We start from the raw sequence: 16,680 nt of genomic DNA on the forward strand, positions 1-16,680 counted from the left end.
CCTGACGGGAGCTACAGCCAGGGCAGGAGAGAGCAGCTCTGTGTCAGAGAGTGGGTCCTAGCCTGGGGCCTGGGTCTCAGCAATGGCACAGCCCACGTGGCAGGGACGGCTGACCTTCCTTATCTGTCCCTGGCAGGCAGTGAGGGGGTGGAGAGCTCTCCGGGGAACATCAGGAACCAAGCAATCACCTTGGCTGGCTGCCAGCACCTGGGGAACCCGGGATCCCTGTGCCCTCCATCCCTCTGCTTGACCCCCACCCCGACACCTCAGTGCAGGCCCCACACCAGCAGCCAGTGGCTTCCGTCCCTGCCTGGATGCGTCCGGGACCGCCAGGGACAGGGCAGAGATGGGAGGCCAAGAGGGAGGGGCTGGTGCTGTTCCAGGCCAGCGGGACGCCATACCAGAGTCAGGAGCCACCACGGCTCACGGAGAACCTGGAGTCCCTGGCAGGCCATGGCCGAGGTCTGTCCTGGTGAGGAGGGGGCTGTGGGGAGCAGGAGGGGCGGGCATCCCCTCTCTAGCCCCCGTCTGCCTGTGCTCATTCCCAGGGTGGGGGTGGTACGGACCCCCACAAGGGCAGGGTCACCGGCTGGGGGCCACCCGGTTTGTCCTCTTTGGAGCCCTGGGTCTTGGCTGTCGGGAGACCTGTGGGGAGGCTGGTCCCGCAGCCCCCCTGCCGGCTGGGCTTCCCACACCCTCCACCCCTGCCTCTGCCTGCAGATGCGGCTCCTCCTGGTGTTCCTCATGCTCCCGTTCCTGGGAGAAAGAGGTGAGTCCCCAGGCCAGAGCGCGCAGCTGCCTGGAATCCGGGCCTCTAACTGGGGGGACCCTGTCCACCCTCCCCCACCCGAGTCCTCCTGCAGCCACACGCACCTTCCACAGTCCCTCCCGGGTGAGGGAGGGGAACACTCGATCCAGACCCTCCTTGGGGCCCCACAGCCTGCTCCAGCAGGTCTGTGTGCGGGAACCGTCCCAGCCGTGTGCCCTGCCGTAACCATCAGCTCTCAGGGTTCTTTACCTTGGAGCAAGTTCTCCGCGTGGGACTCAGGAGGACGTCGAGGCACGGGCTGGGAGACCGAGGTTTCTGGGCTGCCTCCCCCACCCCCACCCCCCCGAGCCAGGCTGGGACCACAGGCAGGGCTTTCTGCTGACTGTTTATGTTTCAAAATCGTAGCCGTGGAAATGCCATCCGGGGCAGGAAGACGGGAGGTCTGCCTCCTTCTCCAACCCTGCGCCACCAGCCACCCTTGGGGGCTGCTGACCTCTTGATTACTTATGATTCAGATGAAAAAGTCTGGTCCCCAGTCCCGGGGACGCTTCCTTCCCGTAGCCAGGGGCCTGGCCTGCAATGACCTGCACTGGCCCACACGCAGAGCAGGTGCACCGCCGTAGAGAGTTCCACTGGGCCGTGCTATCTGCGGTTCTGAGAACTGACTGTGGGCTAAGGCGTCCGAGCTGGAGGCAGGAGGAGGGCCCAGCTCTCCGCCCCGGACCTGGGTCCTGTTTTCCCAGAGGAGGCCAGCCGGTGACCCCGTCTCTCCACCAGGGAGCGGCTTCAGCCCGGAGGCCCGCATTGTCGGGGGTACAGCAGCTGTGCCCCGGCAGTGGCCCTGGCAGGTCAGCCTGCGTGACCGGGGCCAGCACGTCTGCGGGGGCAGTCTTATCAGCCACCAGTGGGTGCTGACCGCCGCCCACTGTGTCTCCAGGTAAGTCCTGCCTCCCCACACCGGGTGGCCCGGGCCGTGAGATGCCATGGGGCCGCGCACAGGGAAGGGGATCGTGGCTGCGGCATGGCACCTGGGCCCAGGTGGCTCAGAGCCCCGCGGCGGGGGCTGGACGCCTCAGACGCCAGCTACTCCTTTCAAACTAGGAAAGAAAACACACTTTACTTATTTGAAGGTACTTGGAAGTCACGTACTTGTTTCCAGTTTTGGGGACTCTGGTTAAAGGCACAGCCTGAGACTGATCATCTCGATCCTTTCTCAGAGCGCGGTTCACGCTGCTGAGGGACCACCCCCCCTACCTGGGAACACCTCTGTCCTCCCAAACGGAAGCTCTGTGCCCATTAAGCTCTCAGGTCCCCCTCCCCGGCCCAGCACACCCCTCCACTTCCGTTTCCGTGGTTCTGATGACCGCAGGGACCTCATCGCAGCCAAATCCTACAGCCCATGTTCTCCGGAGTCCGGCCTATCGCACAGAGCGGAAGGTCTTCAAGGGTCAACCACATTATGGCAGCGAGTGTCAGAAATTCCCTCCTTCTATCGCTGGACATTGCCCCGTTGTGTGCATGGGCTGCATTTAGTTGATTCATTCCTCCCCGTTTTCAGCAATTGAGTCTCGCTGCCCAGCACGGGGCTGTGAGGAAGTAGAGAACATTCCAGAGCTAGATGCCCCTTCATGATACTCGAAAACAAAAAGCAGAATGAAGCTATTATAAAGCAATTGAGCACTGAATTCTATAAAAAGAGACTCCACAATCAAGGTGGGTCTCTCCCGGAGCTAAATTATGGAGTCAGCTTAACCTTGGCAGACACGATAATTAAAACACAATCAACTAGTCCCAGGTGTCATTTTGGGGTAAATAAGCCTTTGCCATTTGGTGCTGGGGCTGTTCCTGGAATGTCCTCGGGAGATGTCCAGTCCTGGAAATCATGACCGATGGCTACCAGGGACTTCCTGCCCCAGTGCACAGGCCCAAGCACACTCAGGACAACCTCCGTAGGTAGACACTTTTACCCCCAGGTTCCAGGATGGGAAACTGAGGCACAGAGAAGTAATTTGCTTGAGACCGTATGATAAGCAAAAGGCAGTTGAGGGATGTGGACCCCAAGGAAAGGGACACTGGGGTTAGCGGCAGTCCTGCTGGGACAGGTTAGCCCTCCGGGGCACAGGCCTTAGGCAGAGAGCACACGGCTCCCTGAGGACCTGCACTTTCAGCACAAGCTCCTGCTCTCCGCGCTTCCGAATGGGTCCTCCCGGTGGGAGACACGCTGATTGCTGCTGTCCCAGCCCCCTGCCCACCTGTTGTCCTCAGATGCCAGGGAGGGGGCCCGCTGACACGTTCCATGAGTTCTGCAGCCCCCCAAACGCAGGTCCCCCAACTTGCACCCCTGCCTGCTCTGTGGGGTCACCACCCCCGCCCCGCTGAGAACATGGTCTCCCTGCCGACCACTCTGGCTCAGCCTGACCTGATCCCCCAGAACCCTGACCCGCCATCTTGGCGCTGCGACCCCGCTGTCCCTCTGGCCCAGAAGAGCAGGACTGTGTCCGCTCTGTCCCCACAAGGATAGGCCCTGCCACTGGGAAGGCTCGCCACAGCCCAAGGCTGAACTCCATCACTGGGAGCTGGACTTTACTCAGGAGTCTCTCTGGGCCAGACAGGACTTCTCGGGAACAAGGGCCCAGAGGGGGGCCCTGTGCTCCTGTGATCCGACTTGGAGGGCCAGGGCAGAGCAGAGGGTCCTTTAACGCCATGCCCCCATCCCAGTGGAGCTAGCGGGGTGGAGCCAAGCCACCAGCCTCCACCCTCTGAGCCCACCACGTCCTCTCTGCTTCCCACCCAGCTCCGCAAGTCTACAGGACCTGACGGTCCAGCTGGGAGAGGCTGCGCTGTACTCCCGTCCCCGGGGCTCCATCTCCGTGGCTGTCGTCCGTGCCATCCAGCACCCCTCCTTCACCGGGGACGCCCTCCAGGGCAGTGACGTGGCTCTCGTGAAGCTGGCACGCCCTGTGCCCTTCTCCAGCACCATCAGACCCATCGCCCTGGCTCCACCAGGCTCTGAATTCCCTGCAGGCTCCCTCTGCTGGGTGACCGGCTGGGGGGACGTCCAGCAGGACGGTGGGTGAGGGGCAAGGGGCTGGGGGCTCGGGGAGCTGGCCTGAGGGGAAGGCACTCCAAGGGTGGAGCGAGTCACCCCAGTCTCCTCTCTGAGCCTCACCTCATGGTAGAGGCCAGCCTAGGACTCATCCCGCCCTGCCTTGGACCTGCATCCGCCTCCCCGCTGACAGGACAGGAACGTGGGCCCCAGGGACAGACGCCGTGGAGCTGCTGCTCTGGACTGTCCACAGGGAGCTGGCTGGGGGCTCGGCGGCACACCACCGTGCGGCCCCTGAGAGCACCTAAGCCGCTGTCCCTGTGTCCCACAATGGCCCTGTCTGAGCCCCTCAGGCTGCAGGAGGTGGACGTGCGCGTGGTTGGCCTAGACAGCTGTCGCAGGCTCTACTACCCAGAGCCCATCACCAAGAACATGCTCTGCGCTGGTGACGTCCAGGGCCAAAAGGGATTCTGCGAGGTCAGTCCCGTCCAGCCTGCATCCCTGCCCCTGATGCAACGCAGGTTCTGGGAGAGTCACCGGACCTCCCCCCTTCAGTTTCCCCAAAAGTGCAACGGAAGTAAGGGAGCGGAGCCCCTCCTTTCACAGGGAACCTGTGATGTACCTCCCTCCTCCGTACTTAGCCAAAGGCTCTGGTCACCTCCCTAACCCTAAGAGACCCTGGGAAGCAGGCTGGATCCTGGACTTGGGGCAGGGGTGGCATCTTCTGATCTAGCTCCCCGAGGCCAGGGACTTTCCTCACCCAAGGTAGAACAGTGTCTGACTTGGAGCCGGACTTGACAGTATTTCTTGTAAGAATGAGTCCAGAGCCATCCTGACAAAAAAAAAGCAGAACACGCGGGCTCCAGCTGTCATAGGATGTGAGCAGGTGTGGCAGGGGTGAGAGGGGCAGGGATCCAGGACCAGAGACGCCAGGCGACCCTTATAGGAGGCAGAGTGCATTGGAAGAAGCAGGCAGGCTTTGGGAGAATAACAACAGCAACCATAAAAAAGCGACTGCATCCCAGCACTGCTTGTACTAGCTGTGCAACCTTCAGCAAACTACTTGACCTCTCTGAACCGTTAAAAACAACAACAAAAAACGCAGCTAGAGCTGATAGCACGCTGCAGGGAGGAACAGCTCCAAGATGGAAACCTAGGGCGACCACGCCTGCTACCTGGAGGCCCAAGGGGACCTCCCCCTGCTTCCAGCATCCCACCCGCTCCCACGTGCTCCCTGACGTCAGCCTCAGTCTGAGAGCTCCCACTCCTGCTGCGTAGACCGGAGCCCCACTGCCCCTGTTTGTCATTCCTGTTTCCTTCAGGGCGACTCCGGGGGCCCCCTGGTCTGTCAGCTGCGGGACAGGCGCTGGGTGCAGGCAGCGGTGGTGAGCTTCAGCAGGGGATGTGCTGAGCCCGGACTCCCGGGGGTGTATGCCCGGGTCTCTTCCTACTGGGCCTGGATCCAGCGCCACCTGCTCCTGCCCGGGCACTTTCGCAGGAACTTCAGCAGGGGCTGACCCCTCTCCTCTCATCTGCATTCTTCCACCTGTTTCCCACGTGCCCGAACGCCCCTTCTCCCTTCCGTCCCGCTGGCTTTGCCCCTCGCGCTCAAACACCGCCGCCCGCCGCGCTCGGTGCTCCCGGTCCCCACCCGCCCCCGATCGGCCAGCTGACCTCCGGAGCCCAAGTGCCGGCTCTAGCGGAGAGAGAGAAGAGGGTGGGAGGCGGGCAGTTTGCCTGGCACCTGCTGAAGGATGAAAGCACGAGGGGGGCGTGGGGGCGGCCCGGGGCGGCCACCGCCTGTCCGCGCGGAATAAATGCTTGGCTCCCTGCTCCTCCGGTCACTTCCTAACAACCGTGGGAGAGCGGCAGGACCGCACTTGCCCCAGGCAGAGGCCGCACGGGTGCGCTGCGCGCGGGGGGCGTGGGCGGGGCCGGCGGGGGGTCGTCGGCGGGACCGGTGCGGGCGGGGTCGGCGGGGGGTTGTCGGCGGGGCCGACGTGGGCGGGGCCGGCCCTCCCGGAGACTCCCGGGGCTCCCGCCAGGCCGCAGCGGCCGCTAGTCGAACCATTCTTCTCCGTCCTGTCGGCGTCTCTCTCTGCTCCAAGAGTATTCAGTTTGCGGCTTAACGCCGGGCTCCCTCGGGGCACGGGACACCCGCCGAGGGAGCTCAGAGGCCGGGAGCCCGGGTCGCAGCCGGGCAGGGCTGGAAGCCGCTCCCTCCTCGCCGCTCCGCGAGCAGCCCCGGCGCCGCCCCCGCCTTCTCCATAGCCACGCCTCCAATGCGCACGGCCCCGCCCCGTACCCGGCATCCCCGTACCCGCCCCGCTGAGCCCCGCCCCCTCCGCAACCCCGACCTCCAGCCGGCTCACCTCAGGGGGCGGAGGGGGTGGTCCGGCCGCAGAGGGACCCCGGCCCCGCAGGGTGCACACAGGCCGCTCCTGACTGGTCTGCGGGGCTGCGCGTCCGCCCCCTCCCATTGGCGGCTGAGAGGGAGGGGCTTGCTGGCTGGGGGTCGGCTCTCCCTCTCTCTCAAATAAATAAATAAATATGTATATTTTAAAGACTTCATCTGCTAGAGAGAAAGAGAGAGAGGGAGAGAGCAGACTCCCCGCTGAGCAGGGAGCCCCACTCCAGGACCCGGAGATCAGGACCTGAGCCAAAGGCAGACCCCTCACTCACTGAGCCACCCAGGCACCCCGACCAAATTTGTGTCCAAATCAATGGGTCAGACAAATGCATGAAATCAAGCAGCCGCCCCCACAATCAAGTTTAGACGCGGTTCCCTCTCTTCCTCTTTGCCCTCCTGTCTGCCGCACCCCCAGCAGAACAGTCCCACAGGGAGGCAGGACAGAGGAGGGGCTGAGGGCAGGCCCCACCTGCGGCTTCTGTGCACCCTGAAGCCGTGGGCCTTTGTCCCCCCATGCATGCCCTCATCTGGCGATGAGTGGCCGGCTCAGGGACACAGACCACAGCACAACCAGGTCAGACCCGAGGTGCCCTGTGTGCAAACTGTGGCTTCCTCCTCAGCCAGGCGGGGGTGGGGATCGATGCCCCCCCACCTCCAGGAAGCCGTCCCCAGACTCCTTGTCCCCACACCCGCCCCGGGCTCCCGTGGTCTCCGCCGCACATCAGATGGGCACAGCGCCTAGCTGCCTGGCTCAGGGTGGGCCCTTCCTAACGGTCCTCCGTGTGGCCAGGGCCTCGTGACTGAACCGCTGAGCAGCCCTGGGAGGGCCCGGACTTGCCTGCACCCGACCTGGGTTTGAGAAAGAAACTCTGAAGACCATCTGTGGAGCCCCTCCATGTCCTCGACGCTGTGCCCTTTCTGTCCCCTTTGACAGGAGAGCAAACTGAGGCACACGGAGGGGTGTTCTGTCCCTGCGTGCCTCCCTGCTCTGGCCCCCGGATGCCCTCCTGGGTGGGTGGGCTCTCCTGCTGCCCAGTGGATGTGGCTCATGCGGGCCTGTGCAGTGGCCCCTCAGTCCAGGAGGACCCCTCCTCCTTGTTCCCACCCTCACACTAGCTGCTCACTTGGCTCAGGCTGTCCTTTGGCCTTGACCTTTCCTGGTCTGAGCTGGGCTTAGCTGTATCTGTGAACAGGAGCTGGGCTGTGTGGGTATGGTTTTCAGGAATATGGGACACCCTAGATGTAGGTTCACCCTCTGCCATGCTCCCCTCCCCGGCCCCAGGGCTGCTCAGGTCTGCAGCTCTGGGCTTGAAGGAGCCTAATCCCTTCTTTCTGCACCTCCCCCCACCCTGTCCCCACTGAGCCTCGTGGGCTGAGGAGGGCTTGGACCTGCAAAGGTGAAGAAGGCTCCTGACTTGCTCCTAGAGCCTCACGTGACATGGAGATCAGTTCTAGAAGGATTAGAGGCAAACTTGTGTGTACACATGAATGAACAATAATTAAATCTGCAGTCTATAACTCAAACACCTCCAATTTTAAAAAGCAGACAAAACAGTTTTTAGCAACTGTGAAAACCAAAACATAAAGGTGTTCATTTAGTTGAAAATCTCCAAATGCTGAGAAGAAGCCTAGAGCTCTATCTGACAAAGGAAGGGCTGAGCTGGAGGCGACAAGCCACTGACCGACACAGGGAAGTTCCCAGCTGCCCCAGAAAGGAGACGCACACAACTCTCGAACGGAAAGGGGGCCTCCCGGATGGCAGCGTGGGGGCTGCAGAGGTGGGGGGCCAGGGTCTATGTGTGGACTGGGAGGTATCCTAGTCATCCAGAGCCTAGGGAGCCAACCATGTCCCCCTAGGCAGGTGTGTGTGTGTGTGTGTGTGTGTGAGAGAGAGAGAGAGAGAGAGAGAGAGGCTCATCCTCTGCTTGGCTCTATGGGGCCTGGGGACACCCAGATGGGTATCTGGGTGGTGGGGACACGTGCCTGCCATAGGAGGGCCTTCCTCTGAATCCTCCACTCCCTTGACCCTGGATTGGAGGATGCAAGGCCCCTCCTCTGACCACATCCCAGCCAGGAAGGATAAATGGGCAGGGGAGAGGGGGCTGAGTTCACAGCAGCAGTGGTCGGCCAAGGTAAGCCCCCAATCCGAGACCCCAACATCTGGGTGTCGCTGCGGAACAGAACAGAGGAGCCCCAGATCCAGAGCATCGAGACCCAGCCCCCTGGACTTGAGCGACCCCCTGATTCCGGGGGGCAGGAAGCGTCACGCCATCCGCACGCCATACCCTGCAGACCCCAGCCAGGCTCCACTGCCCTCACCCCACACTGTTCCTTTCAGATGCCGAGTCTGCTGGCACTGGCGCTGCCCCTCCTGGGGAGCCTGGTCCATTTGGCCCCTGGTGAGTCCTGACCTGGGCCTGCCCTGGCCCTGCCCCCTCACTCCGCACGCCCAGCAATGACTGGGTGGGTGGTGCAGAGAAGCCCGGGGTCGGGTGGGGCAGGGAAGGGCCCCGGGCCAGGCCGTGTCCTGTGCTAAAGGCGCTTCCGTCCCCAGCTTCAGGCCGGGCACTGGAGCGAGTGGGCATCGTAGGGGGGAAGGAGGCCCCCGGGAACAGGTGGCCCTGGCAGGTGAGCCTGAGACTCCATGAAGGTTACTGGAAGCACATCTGCGGAGGCTCCCTCATCCACCCGCAGTGGGTGCTGACCGCAGCGCACTGCCTGGGACCGTGAGTGACCCTGGGGCCTCGGGGGGCTGGGCTGCCTGGAGATCCCCTGGAGCAGCCTGCTCAAGCCCCGGGGGGCCGCCTGCTCTCCCCAGGCACGTCACGTACCCTGAAGAAGTCAGGGTCCAGCTGAGGGAGCAGCACCTCTACTATGAGGACACGCTGCTGCCCGTCAGCCGGGTCATCGCGCACCCCTCCTTCTACATCACCGAGAACGGGGCCGATATCGGCCTGCTGGAACTCGAGGACCCGGTCAACATCTCCCACCACGGGCAGCTGGCCACCCTGCCCCCGGCCTCAGAGACCTTCCCCACGGGGACACCATGCTGGGTGACAGGCTGGGGGCACGTGAAAAGTGGAAGTGAGCGTCAGGGGCAGCTGGAGGGCTAGGGTGAGCAGGGGCGGGTCACGGCCCTGATCCAGCCTCTGGGACCGCCGCTGGGGGGCTCAGGGCCGTGGTGGCTTTGCCCTCCTGATGTTGTGCGCTTGCCTTTCCCTCCAGCGCCCCTCCCGCCGCCATTCCCCCTGAAGCAGGTGAAGGTGCCCATCGTGGAGAACGGCATTTGTGACGCACAGTACCACCTTGGCCTCAACACTGGGGACAACACACAGATCGTCCGTGAGGACATGCTGTGCGCGGGGGGCCACAAGAGGGACTCGTGCCAGGTGGGCCCTCGTGTCCTCCCCAGCCCCCACCCCCCACTCCCCAAGCCCCCACTGACCCGATCCCCCCCAGGGCAACTCCTACCAGGTCCTCTCCCAGCCCCTCCTCCCTCCTCCTCACGTCCTCCCCCAGCCCCCAATCTCCTGCCTCTTGAGGCTCTACTGACCCGTCCCCTCCTCAGGGCGACTCCGGAGGGCCCCTGGTCTGCAAGGTGAGGGGCACCTGGCTGCAGGCGGGCGTGGTCAGCTGGGGCGAGGGCTGCGGTCAACCCAACCGGCCCGGCATCTACACCCGGGTCACCTACTACCTGGACTGGATCCACCAGTATGTTCCCAAAGAGCCCTGAGCCCAGGCCCCGGAGCTGCCACCCAGACGGGTGCAGAAACCAGCCCGCTGCTGTCCCACACCAGTGCCCAGGCGGCGTCCTTCCGCCCACCTTCCCCATGCCATGTTGGGGAGCCCCTGGTGGGCGCAAACCCTCATTAAAGTGGATGGAAGCAGAAACGGTTGTCGGTTGTCACCACGGCTTGAGTCGCGCGGGTCACTGAGGGAGAGGGAGGGGGTCCAGGGCACAGCCCCGTGTCACTGCTGTCAGCGAGGGTGCCGAGCACGGGGGGGGTTGCTGCGAAATGCCCCCTACCCAGCCCTTCAGATGAGGGTTCATTCTCAGCTCACGGTTTCATCTCTTGGGGAATGACATCGCCCATTCGGAATGGGGAGAGCAAGGCAGACTCTGAAAAGATGTTTGTGGGGACACCTGGGCACTGTGAGGGGGTTGAGAGTGGGCACCGCCCCATGCCCTGTCCCCGATTCCCCGCACACTGTCACGTCTCACAGCCGCGCCCACTCCTGTCCCAGGCGGCCGTCCAGGCTGCTGCAGGGTGCAGGCTGTCCGCACTGGGGCATCTCAAGACCACGTGGCTGTGGCCGTTGCTGTGCGCAATCCCCGGTGACGGTGGCGTGTGTGGGTGGGGGGCTGCTGAGGTGTGGGGCCTGCACGTCGTCCTCCCCTCTCTAGATGGGGCCACCGGCTCTGGCATGCTGCCCTCCTGGCCTCCCACAGGGGAGGGGAGTGTGCCCGTTCCTCCCCACCCTGCCGCCCTCCTTGCTGGACTGGGTGGTGGTCTCGTTCCGTTTTTAGTTGTTTTCTGGAGTTTGGATGAGCGCAGTCCTTTCAGCAGGAGGTGGCCTCGTCCTGGGCGGGGGAGGGGAACGGCTGTCCACCCACACTGTGGCAGCACCACAGCCCGGGACCCTTCCAGAGCCCCCTCCCCTGCACACAGGCGCCCGGCCTGGGGGTGTTCCGGCATGACCCTGGCCATGGCCGGGTCGCCGCTGACGCCCACATGAGGCGTGTGTTCTAGGTTGTGCGGCTTCGCACTCGGGGTTATGGGGCCCCTCACCCTGTGGTCTGGACCCCGGGAGCCAGGACGCGGACTCCTGCTGCCCACCAGGCCCGCTGGGAAGAGCCGGTCGCTGATGCAAACTGTTCCTGTCCTCTGCCGATCGAGGAACTCCTTTATTTTCAGGTCCTCTAAAATGGGGGGCTAACGTCCGCCTTTGGGGGTACGTGTTCCCTCGGCCCCTGCTTTTCTGTGTAGACACGGTCGTGCGCGTGAACATACAGAGCGCTGAATCAACAGCTTGTTTTGGGGAGTTTTCCGGGCTCTTCAGGCCAGAAAGAACTTTCTAGATTCAACATTCACCTCTCTCCTTCCAGTTGTTGGATGCAAAGATGCACATTTAACCTTGGAGAATTGACCTCTGTGACCTCTGGTCATAGGAAGTCAGGGGCCTGGTCTTCACCGTCTGGCGCGCATAGAGCCCTTGCTCTGCTGGAGCCACCGTGACAGACGAGGTCCTCGGCCCATCTTCCCTTGTGAGCCCAGACTTATCACCGTGGTTGCGTGTACACTCCAAGACCATGAAAGGAAGGAAGAACCCGCAGAGCTCACTCCTTCCCCCACCATCTCACCCCTCGGGGTCCCTTCCCTTGATTGTCAGCCTCATATACGTACACTAAAACCTTTTTAAAAAAAAGATTTATTGGAGAGAGAGAGAGAGGGAGAAGGAGCAGGGGTTGGGGCAGAGCGAGAGGCCCGAGTGTGGACCTCCATCTCATGACCCTGAGATCCCAACCTGAACTGAAACCCAGTCGGGGGCCCGACTGCACCCCCCCAGGTACCCCCACACTTAAACTTTAAGAGTAGGTTGTGGGGGGTGAGACCAAGGGATGAGATCCAGAAGGGATGGACCCGAAAGCCCCTGGATTCCTTGAGATGGGAGTAAGGGTCCCAACCTGGGGAGTGGGGAGGGGGCCTCGGACCCCTGGCTTCCCCATCTGGTCCAGGGAGCTGAGGAGCGCAGCCCATCAAGCAGGGGCAGGCGAGAGGCCTTGTACTGGGGAAGTCAGGCCACCCTTGCAGGGCAGGCTGAGCCCGAGGGGGTCGACCCTCCCACCACCACCGGGCAACAGAACAGGAGACCCCGCTGGGCTGGGAGGGCATCCACGGGGCCAGAGGAGGGGGGCACCTTGGGACAGGACAGCCCCCAGGAGCCGAGTGAGGGGGTGCTGCTTCGCACTCGGGGTTACGGGGTTGTAGGGAGAAGGGTCCCCACTAGGGGAAGCGAACTGAGCCAGGACAGCGAGGGCCCTGAAGTCCTGCCTGTGGGGATGCGGGGATGACTCTGGGGGTTCAGGGGTCCTGGGCTGGGCTCCTCCAAACCTGCCCTGCTCCCCAACACTGGGTACCATCAAGGCCTCCTGGGCTCCAGGAAGGGTGGCCTGGGCCGAACTGCTGCCACCCCAACCAGGCTGGCAGGGGCAGGTGCCCCCTCTCCAGAGACCCACTCCCCAGGTGGGGGGCCATCAGGCTCAACATAGACCCCGCACACAGAGGTGACGCCACTGTTGTCCATCATCGGGACAAGCGCCGAACACACCTTCTGAGCCTCCGCTCCCCGCCAGAGGGAAACAAGTGTGTGCCCCGAGAACCCACACCCTGAGAAGTCGTCAGGCAACCACCCCGTGCCTTAGTTTCCCTGTCTCTAAGAGGGGATCGCTGACTTAGAGGGTCTCATAGGGACCCTCCCACCTGTCCTGCGACCTGCAGCTGGGCAGGGAGCCGGGGGCGGGTGCAGGCAAGTTGGGGCCCTCCCAGGGCTGCTCAGCGGTTCAGTCATGAGGCCCTGGCCACACGGAAGACCGTTAGGAAGGGCCCGCCCTGAGCCAGGCAGCTGGGCGCTGTGCCCATCTGATGTGCGGTGGAGACCATGGGAGCCCAGGGCGGATGTGGGGACGGGGAGTCTGGGGACGGCTTCCTGGAGGTGGGGGGGCATCGATCCCCACCCCCGCCTGGCTGAGGAGGAAGCCACAGTTTGCACACAGGGCACCTCGGGTCTGACTTGGTCGTGCTGTGGTCTGTGTCCCTGAGCCGGCCACTCATCACCAGATGAAGCGTGGACAAAAACCCACAGCTTCGGGGTGTGCAGGAGCAGGTGGGGTCTGCCCCTTGGTCCCTCCTCTGCACCACAGGTGTATGGCGCTCCCTCTACCCCCCGCCCTAGGCCAAAGCATGCAGGGCTCAGGTAGTCCCCTGACCCAGCAGGACCCAGCCATCATGAACCTGGGACACTGTGAACCCCTGCCCAGCTGGTACCTGATGGGGGACCCTGTGAGCAGCTGGGGGGGGGTGGAGGGCAAGGGCTTCTGCCAATTCTGTGGGCCTCTGGCTGAAGTCACTTTTCCAGCAATCATGGAGCTGAGCCCCTCAGCTGGATACCCTGGCCCCAGGAAAGCTGTGGCTGAGAGAGATTGGGGTGACCTGGGGGCTGAGACAAGAGAGAGTCCCTGTAGGCTTGGTGTCTGCCCTGCCCATTGGGGTCAGAGCGCAGGACTCTGGCCTTAGCCAGGTGGGGCCTCCCGCCACCCAGACCACCCCCCCAAACCCGGAGGTGGCTGTGGTGGGCCACAGCCAGGTTCCTGCTTTGCTGTGTGGTGGGAAGGGCCTGGAGCCCACCCTGGAGCTAGTATGCACCTGGCTCAGCCGTCAGGCAGCACGGTCACAGCCATCGCCAACAGGGACCCCAAGTCCTACCCTGTCTGAGCCATCGGTACCCACTCTCATGCCTTCCACGAGCTCTGGGTCTTGAGAGGCCAGCACCCTGCAGAGCCTCAGCAGCTCTCCCCAAGGGGCGCCCGCTCTGCCACCCCTCCATGCCTGGAGCTTGGCAAAAACTTGCCCCGAATTTTCCCCAACATGTGAATGGTAACATGTGAACTTGGCTCCTACTGGGAGCCTGACTCCTCCCTCAGCCACCAGAGGGGACAGGCCGAGCCTCTCGGGGACCCCATGGCTGGTGGCACAGCCGGTCGCAGCCCCGCATCCCCCAGCCCTGCTCTTGGCAAGGCGACGGCTCGCCACACTCCCATGCAGTGGTGGGGGTCCCACCGGTGGTGATCCAGTGCGTTTCTTAAATAAGTTAATATTTATTCCATTTGGCTTTGCCTCCCACCCCCGCTTCCATCCCCTTAAGAAGCCAAATGTCCCGTATCATATTATTGCAACGTTTAACCTGAATTTATGAAAGAAAGAGCCACGAGACGCAGGGGGTCGGCGGACACCTCAGCCCGGGCCCAGGTGGGGGCCGTGCAGGGACCCCACTGCCCCACGACGCGGGCATTTCTGGAACACCCGAGGGCAGAACCGTGGGGCGTCAGAGATGGTGACAAGGAGTGGGGACAGACAGGTGAGAACTCAGACTGAGTGACAGTGAGCGTGGCTGTTGCGGCCCCGGGGACCAAGCTGCCACCCAGACGGCACAGGCGGCCCCAAGCACGTGTTCCCTAGAAAAGTAAGTGGGTGTGAGAACAGGGCGCTGCCTGGCAGCCTCAGACCGCCTCCTCCAGGTCGTTTCCCAATCTCTGTGGCGAGGGCACAGCAGCTGTCGGGGCCCCTCACCAGGCGTCAGCACGGCCTCAGACCACGGTGGCGAAACTCGGAAAAACCCACCGGCTCGAGTCGGCAGGCTGAGGGGCAGTCCCCCGCGCTCTGCTCCACCCAGACCTGGCGTCTGCCTCCCTCCCTGGGCGGACGGCCTCGCGGGCCTCTCTGCTGCAGCAGGGCCTGCACTGGGGACCACGCACAGCCCTGCCCGGGGCTGCCACCTCGCCGGGTGCACACCGGCCCTGCTGCTCAGACCTGTGTGGCACCATGCCCTGAGCTACACGGGCCTGTCTACACTGTCCCCGGAGGTGGGGGTGGCTGGGGGAGACCCGGCTTTCTTTGGGGGACTCTGGAGGACTTTGAGGTGCAACCCCCATTCCTTCTCTGGGGGGTCGCTGGAGGAAACAGGAGGCTCTGTTTTGTGGGGTTCAGGAGGCACCGTAGCCCCTGAGAAGGAAGCCCTGGATTCTGGGGCCACATTGTGGCCACCGTCCAAAAACGGGCCTCCGCCAGGACCCCCCACGTCCAGCGGCTCGAAGGCGAAGTTGGGGACGGTCAGGTGTTCCGCGCGGCAGGCGGCCTGTGCCCGCCGCTCCCCCTTGGCACCAGGGTCCACCCCCGCCCCCTCCATGGGCTCCAGGGAGTCCCTGTGCAGCACGACCTCACAGGATGGGGTTCGCCGCCGCAGAGTGGTGCTGCTGCCCTCGGCTGGGGGGGGCCGTGCCGTGCCCTCGTCCTCCACAGGGGGGTCCACGGAGATGCAGGGGGGGCTCATCTTCTTCTTTCTGCGTGCCCCCAAGGCTGGCTCGGCCTCCGGTGCCCGAGACTTCACCTCCCGAGCCTCTGGGGGCCCGTCCCCGCCCCCCTGCTCCCCAGAGGCCCGCCTCTGCTCATCCGCCTGGCTCGGCTGTTCCAGGAAGCCCTGGGCGTCCATGCCGTAGAGCCCACACAGGTCCGGGTCTCTGCCTCCCCCTCCGCGGGCAGTGGGCGAGGCTGAGGGACTCCGGGCCGAGCTGGTGATGTGGCTGACCTCCTCGTCAGCAGGATCTGGGGTCTCGGCCTCCTCCCCTCCTGGGGTCAGCGGCCTACTGGAGATGCAGCGCTGTCCAAACGTGTGTTTGCGCGTGCGGATGCTGCTGGGCCGCGGGGACCGGGGTGGGGACCGTAGGGAGGGCCCCAGGGGTGCCTGCCTCACGGGGGTCTTCCCGCCAGGCTCCCCCCAGCCCGGGCCACTGTCCCTGGGGCTGTCAACGTGCCCTTCCTGCGAGTCCGTGTGCATGGCCTCCTGCAAGGAAGGAGGGATCGGATGCAGAAGGCTGGGCAGGACCCGGCCGGCAGCCAGGAACGCAGTCACTGTGCTCCCCAGAGAAGCCGCAGACTGGGCTTACGTGCCCTGGACGAGGGATCAGGGATCAGCCCTGATATGTGGCTGAGAGGCACTGCGGCACGGGGGGAAAGGGGAGGGACGACACTCTGGGCCCAACCCTGCCTGTGCCAAACACAGGGCTCGGAACCAGGCTGTGTGCAGGTGCTCTCCACAGGTGCTGGTGATGTTGGCGGGACCATGAGGATGGGGGGCTGTGGGGCTGAGCCCCTGTGGGTGGAGCCTCACCCTGCCCAACACCACCCTGAGAACAGGGGTTGTGGGGAGGGAGAGGGTCTGAGGCTGTGGGGCTGGAGTGGTCTGTGGGTACAGGTGAGGCTTGGGGGTGCTGCCCAAGGAGATGGGGTCCCCAGGGCCCTGCACTCTGTCGCGGGTTCCAGGGATGCACTCCTGCTCTCTCCTCTGGGGTCCCAGTCCCTCCTCCTTTGGATGGGGGGGAGCCATAGCACAACCCCCAGGTCTGGGCCGCGGACCTGGGACAGCTTCTCCTACCTGTCTGTAGAGCAGCCGGCTGAGGCTGGAGGAGCGGGCTGCACCCCGCTGGGACAGGGCGTGGAGCGTGTCGCTGTCCCGGGCCGGGGAGAGTGTGGCTGTCGAGGGGACCTGGAGAGAGCTGCAGGGCTCCCCGGGCGGGGGGTGCGCGGAGGTCGCAGGGCCTGGGGCAGGAAAGCGAGCGCCCTGCAGTGGCCAGCACCCCACCGAAGCCCATCCCACCTGTCCCACCTGTGTCCCTGGGTC

General features: G+C 64.0%; 4 protein-coding genes across 5 annotated transcripts in view; 3 read left to right on the forward strand and 1 right to left on the reverse strand.

The window, feature by feature from the left end:
• The first annotated feature begins 378 nt into the window (after window positions 1-378).
• Window positions 379-3,952, forward strand: LOC131819435 (prostasin-like). The gene is made up of 4 exons (XM_059154540.1): window positions 379-462; window positions 721-769; window positions 1,547-1,706; window positions 3,564-3,952. Exons 1-4 carry the CDS (start codon window positions 454-456, stop codon window positions 3,844-3,846), a joined length of 501 nt encoding a protein of 166 aa, XP_059010523.1. The 5' UTR covers window positions 379-453; the 3' UTR covers window positions 3,847-3,952.
• A 193-nt stretch (window positions 3,953-4,145) lies between these two features.
• On the forward strand, window positions 4,146-5,647 carry LOC131820049 (serine protease 30-like). The gene is made up of 2 exons (XM_059155531.1): window positions 4,146-4,292; window positions 5,138-5,647. Exons 1-2 carry the CDS (start codon window positions 4,146-4,148, stop codon window positions 5,330-5,332), a joined length of 342 nt encoding a protein of 113 aa, XP_059011514.1. The 3' UTR covers window positions 5,333-5,647.
• Window positions 5,648-8,328: 2,681 nt separating this feature from the next.
• Window positions 8,329-10,116, forward strand: LOC131819434 (tryptase-like). The gene is made up of 5 exons (XM_059154539.1): window positions 8,329-8,624; window positions 8,780-8,951; window positions 9,044-9,309; window positions 9,451-9,614; window positions 9,794-10,116. The coding sequence occupies exons 1-5, from the start codon at window positions 8,564-8,566 to the stop codon at window positions 9,956-9,958; spliced, it is 828 nt and encodes a 275-aa protein (XP_059010522.1). The 5' UTR covers window positions 8,329-8,563; the 3' UTR covers window positions 9,959-10,116.
• A 3,965-nt stretch (window positions 10,117-14,081) lies between these two features.
• Window positions 14,082-16,680, reverse strand: part of CACNA1H (calcium voltage-gated channel subunit alpha1 H) — a 56,476-nt gene continuing 53,877 nt past the window's right edge. For both annotated transcript variants that reach the window (XM_059154537.1, XM_059154536.1), the window contains 2 exons: window positions 16,435-16,598; window positions 14,082-15,843 (listed from right to left, as the gene is read on the reverse strand). In XM_059154537.1, the coding sequence (XP_059010520.1) occupies window positions 14,836-15,843; window positions 16,435-16,598 (1,172 nt within the window). In that variant the 3' untranslated portion in view covers window positions 14,082-14,835. The remainder of the gene's footprint in view (window positions 15,844-16,434; window positions 16,599-16,680) is intronic.

Source organism: Mustela lutreola, chromosome 17, assembly GCF_030435805.1.
Source record: "Mustela lutreola isolate mMusLut2 chromosome 17, mMusLut2.pri, whole genome shotgun sequence".
NCBI classification, from domain to species: Eukaryota; Metazoa; Chordata; class Mammalia; order Carnivora; family Mustelidae; genus Mustela; species Mustela lutreola.

What these genes read in the sequence shown, in the direction of transcription:
- LOC131819435 (XM_059154540.1), top strand. An exon ending in CCCGTTCCTGGGAGAAAGAG is followed by an intron (nt 770 to 1,546) that starts GTGAGTCCCCAG and finishes TCTCTCCACCAG; the next exon opens with GGAGCGGCTTCAGCCCGGAG. An exon ending in GCCGCCCACTGTGTCTCCAG is followed by an intron (nt 1,707 to 3,563) that starts GTAAGTCCTGCC and finishes CTTCCCACCCAG; the next exon opens with CTCCGCAAGTCTACAGGACC.
- LOC131820049 (XM_059155531.1), top strand. Translation starts at nt 4,146, where the DNA reads ATGGCCCTGTCTGAGCCCCTCAGGCTGCAGGAGGTGGACGTGCGCGTG. An exon ending in GCCAAAAGGGATTCTGCGAG is followed by an intron (nt 4,293 to 5,137) that starts GTCAGTCCCGTC and finishes TGTTTCCTTCAG; the next exon opens with GGCGACTCCGGGGGCCCCCT.
- LOC131819434 (XM_059154539.1), top strand. Translation starts at nt 8,564, where the DNA reads ATGCCGAGTCTGCTGGCACTGGCGCTGCCCCTCCTGGGGAGCCTGGTC. An exon ending in GCAGCGCACTGCCTGGGACC is followed by an intron (nt 8,952 to 9,043) that starts GTGAGTGACCCT and finishes TGCTCTCCCCAG; the next exon opens with GCACGTCACGTACCCTGAAG. An exon ending in ACAAGAGGGACTCGTGCCAG is followed by an intron (nt 9,615 to 9,793) that starts GTGGGCCCTCGT and finishes TCCCCTCCTCAG; the next exon opens with GGCGACTCCGGAGGGCCCCT.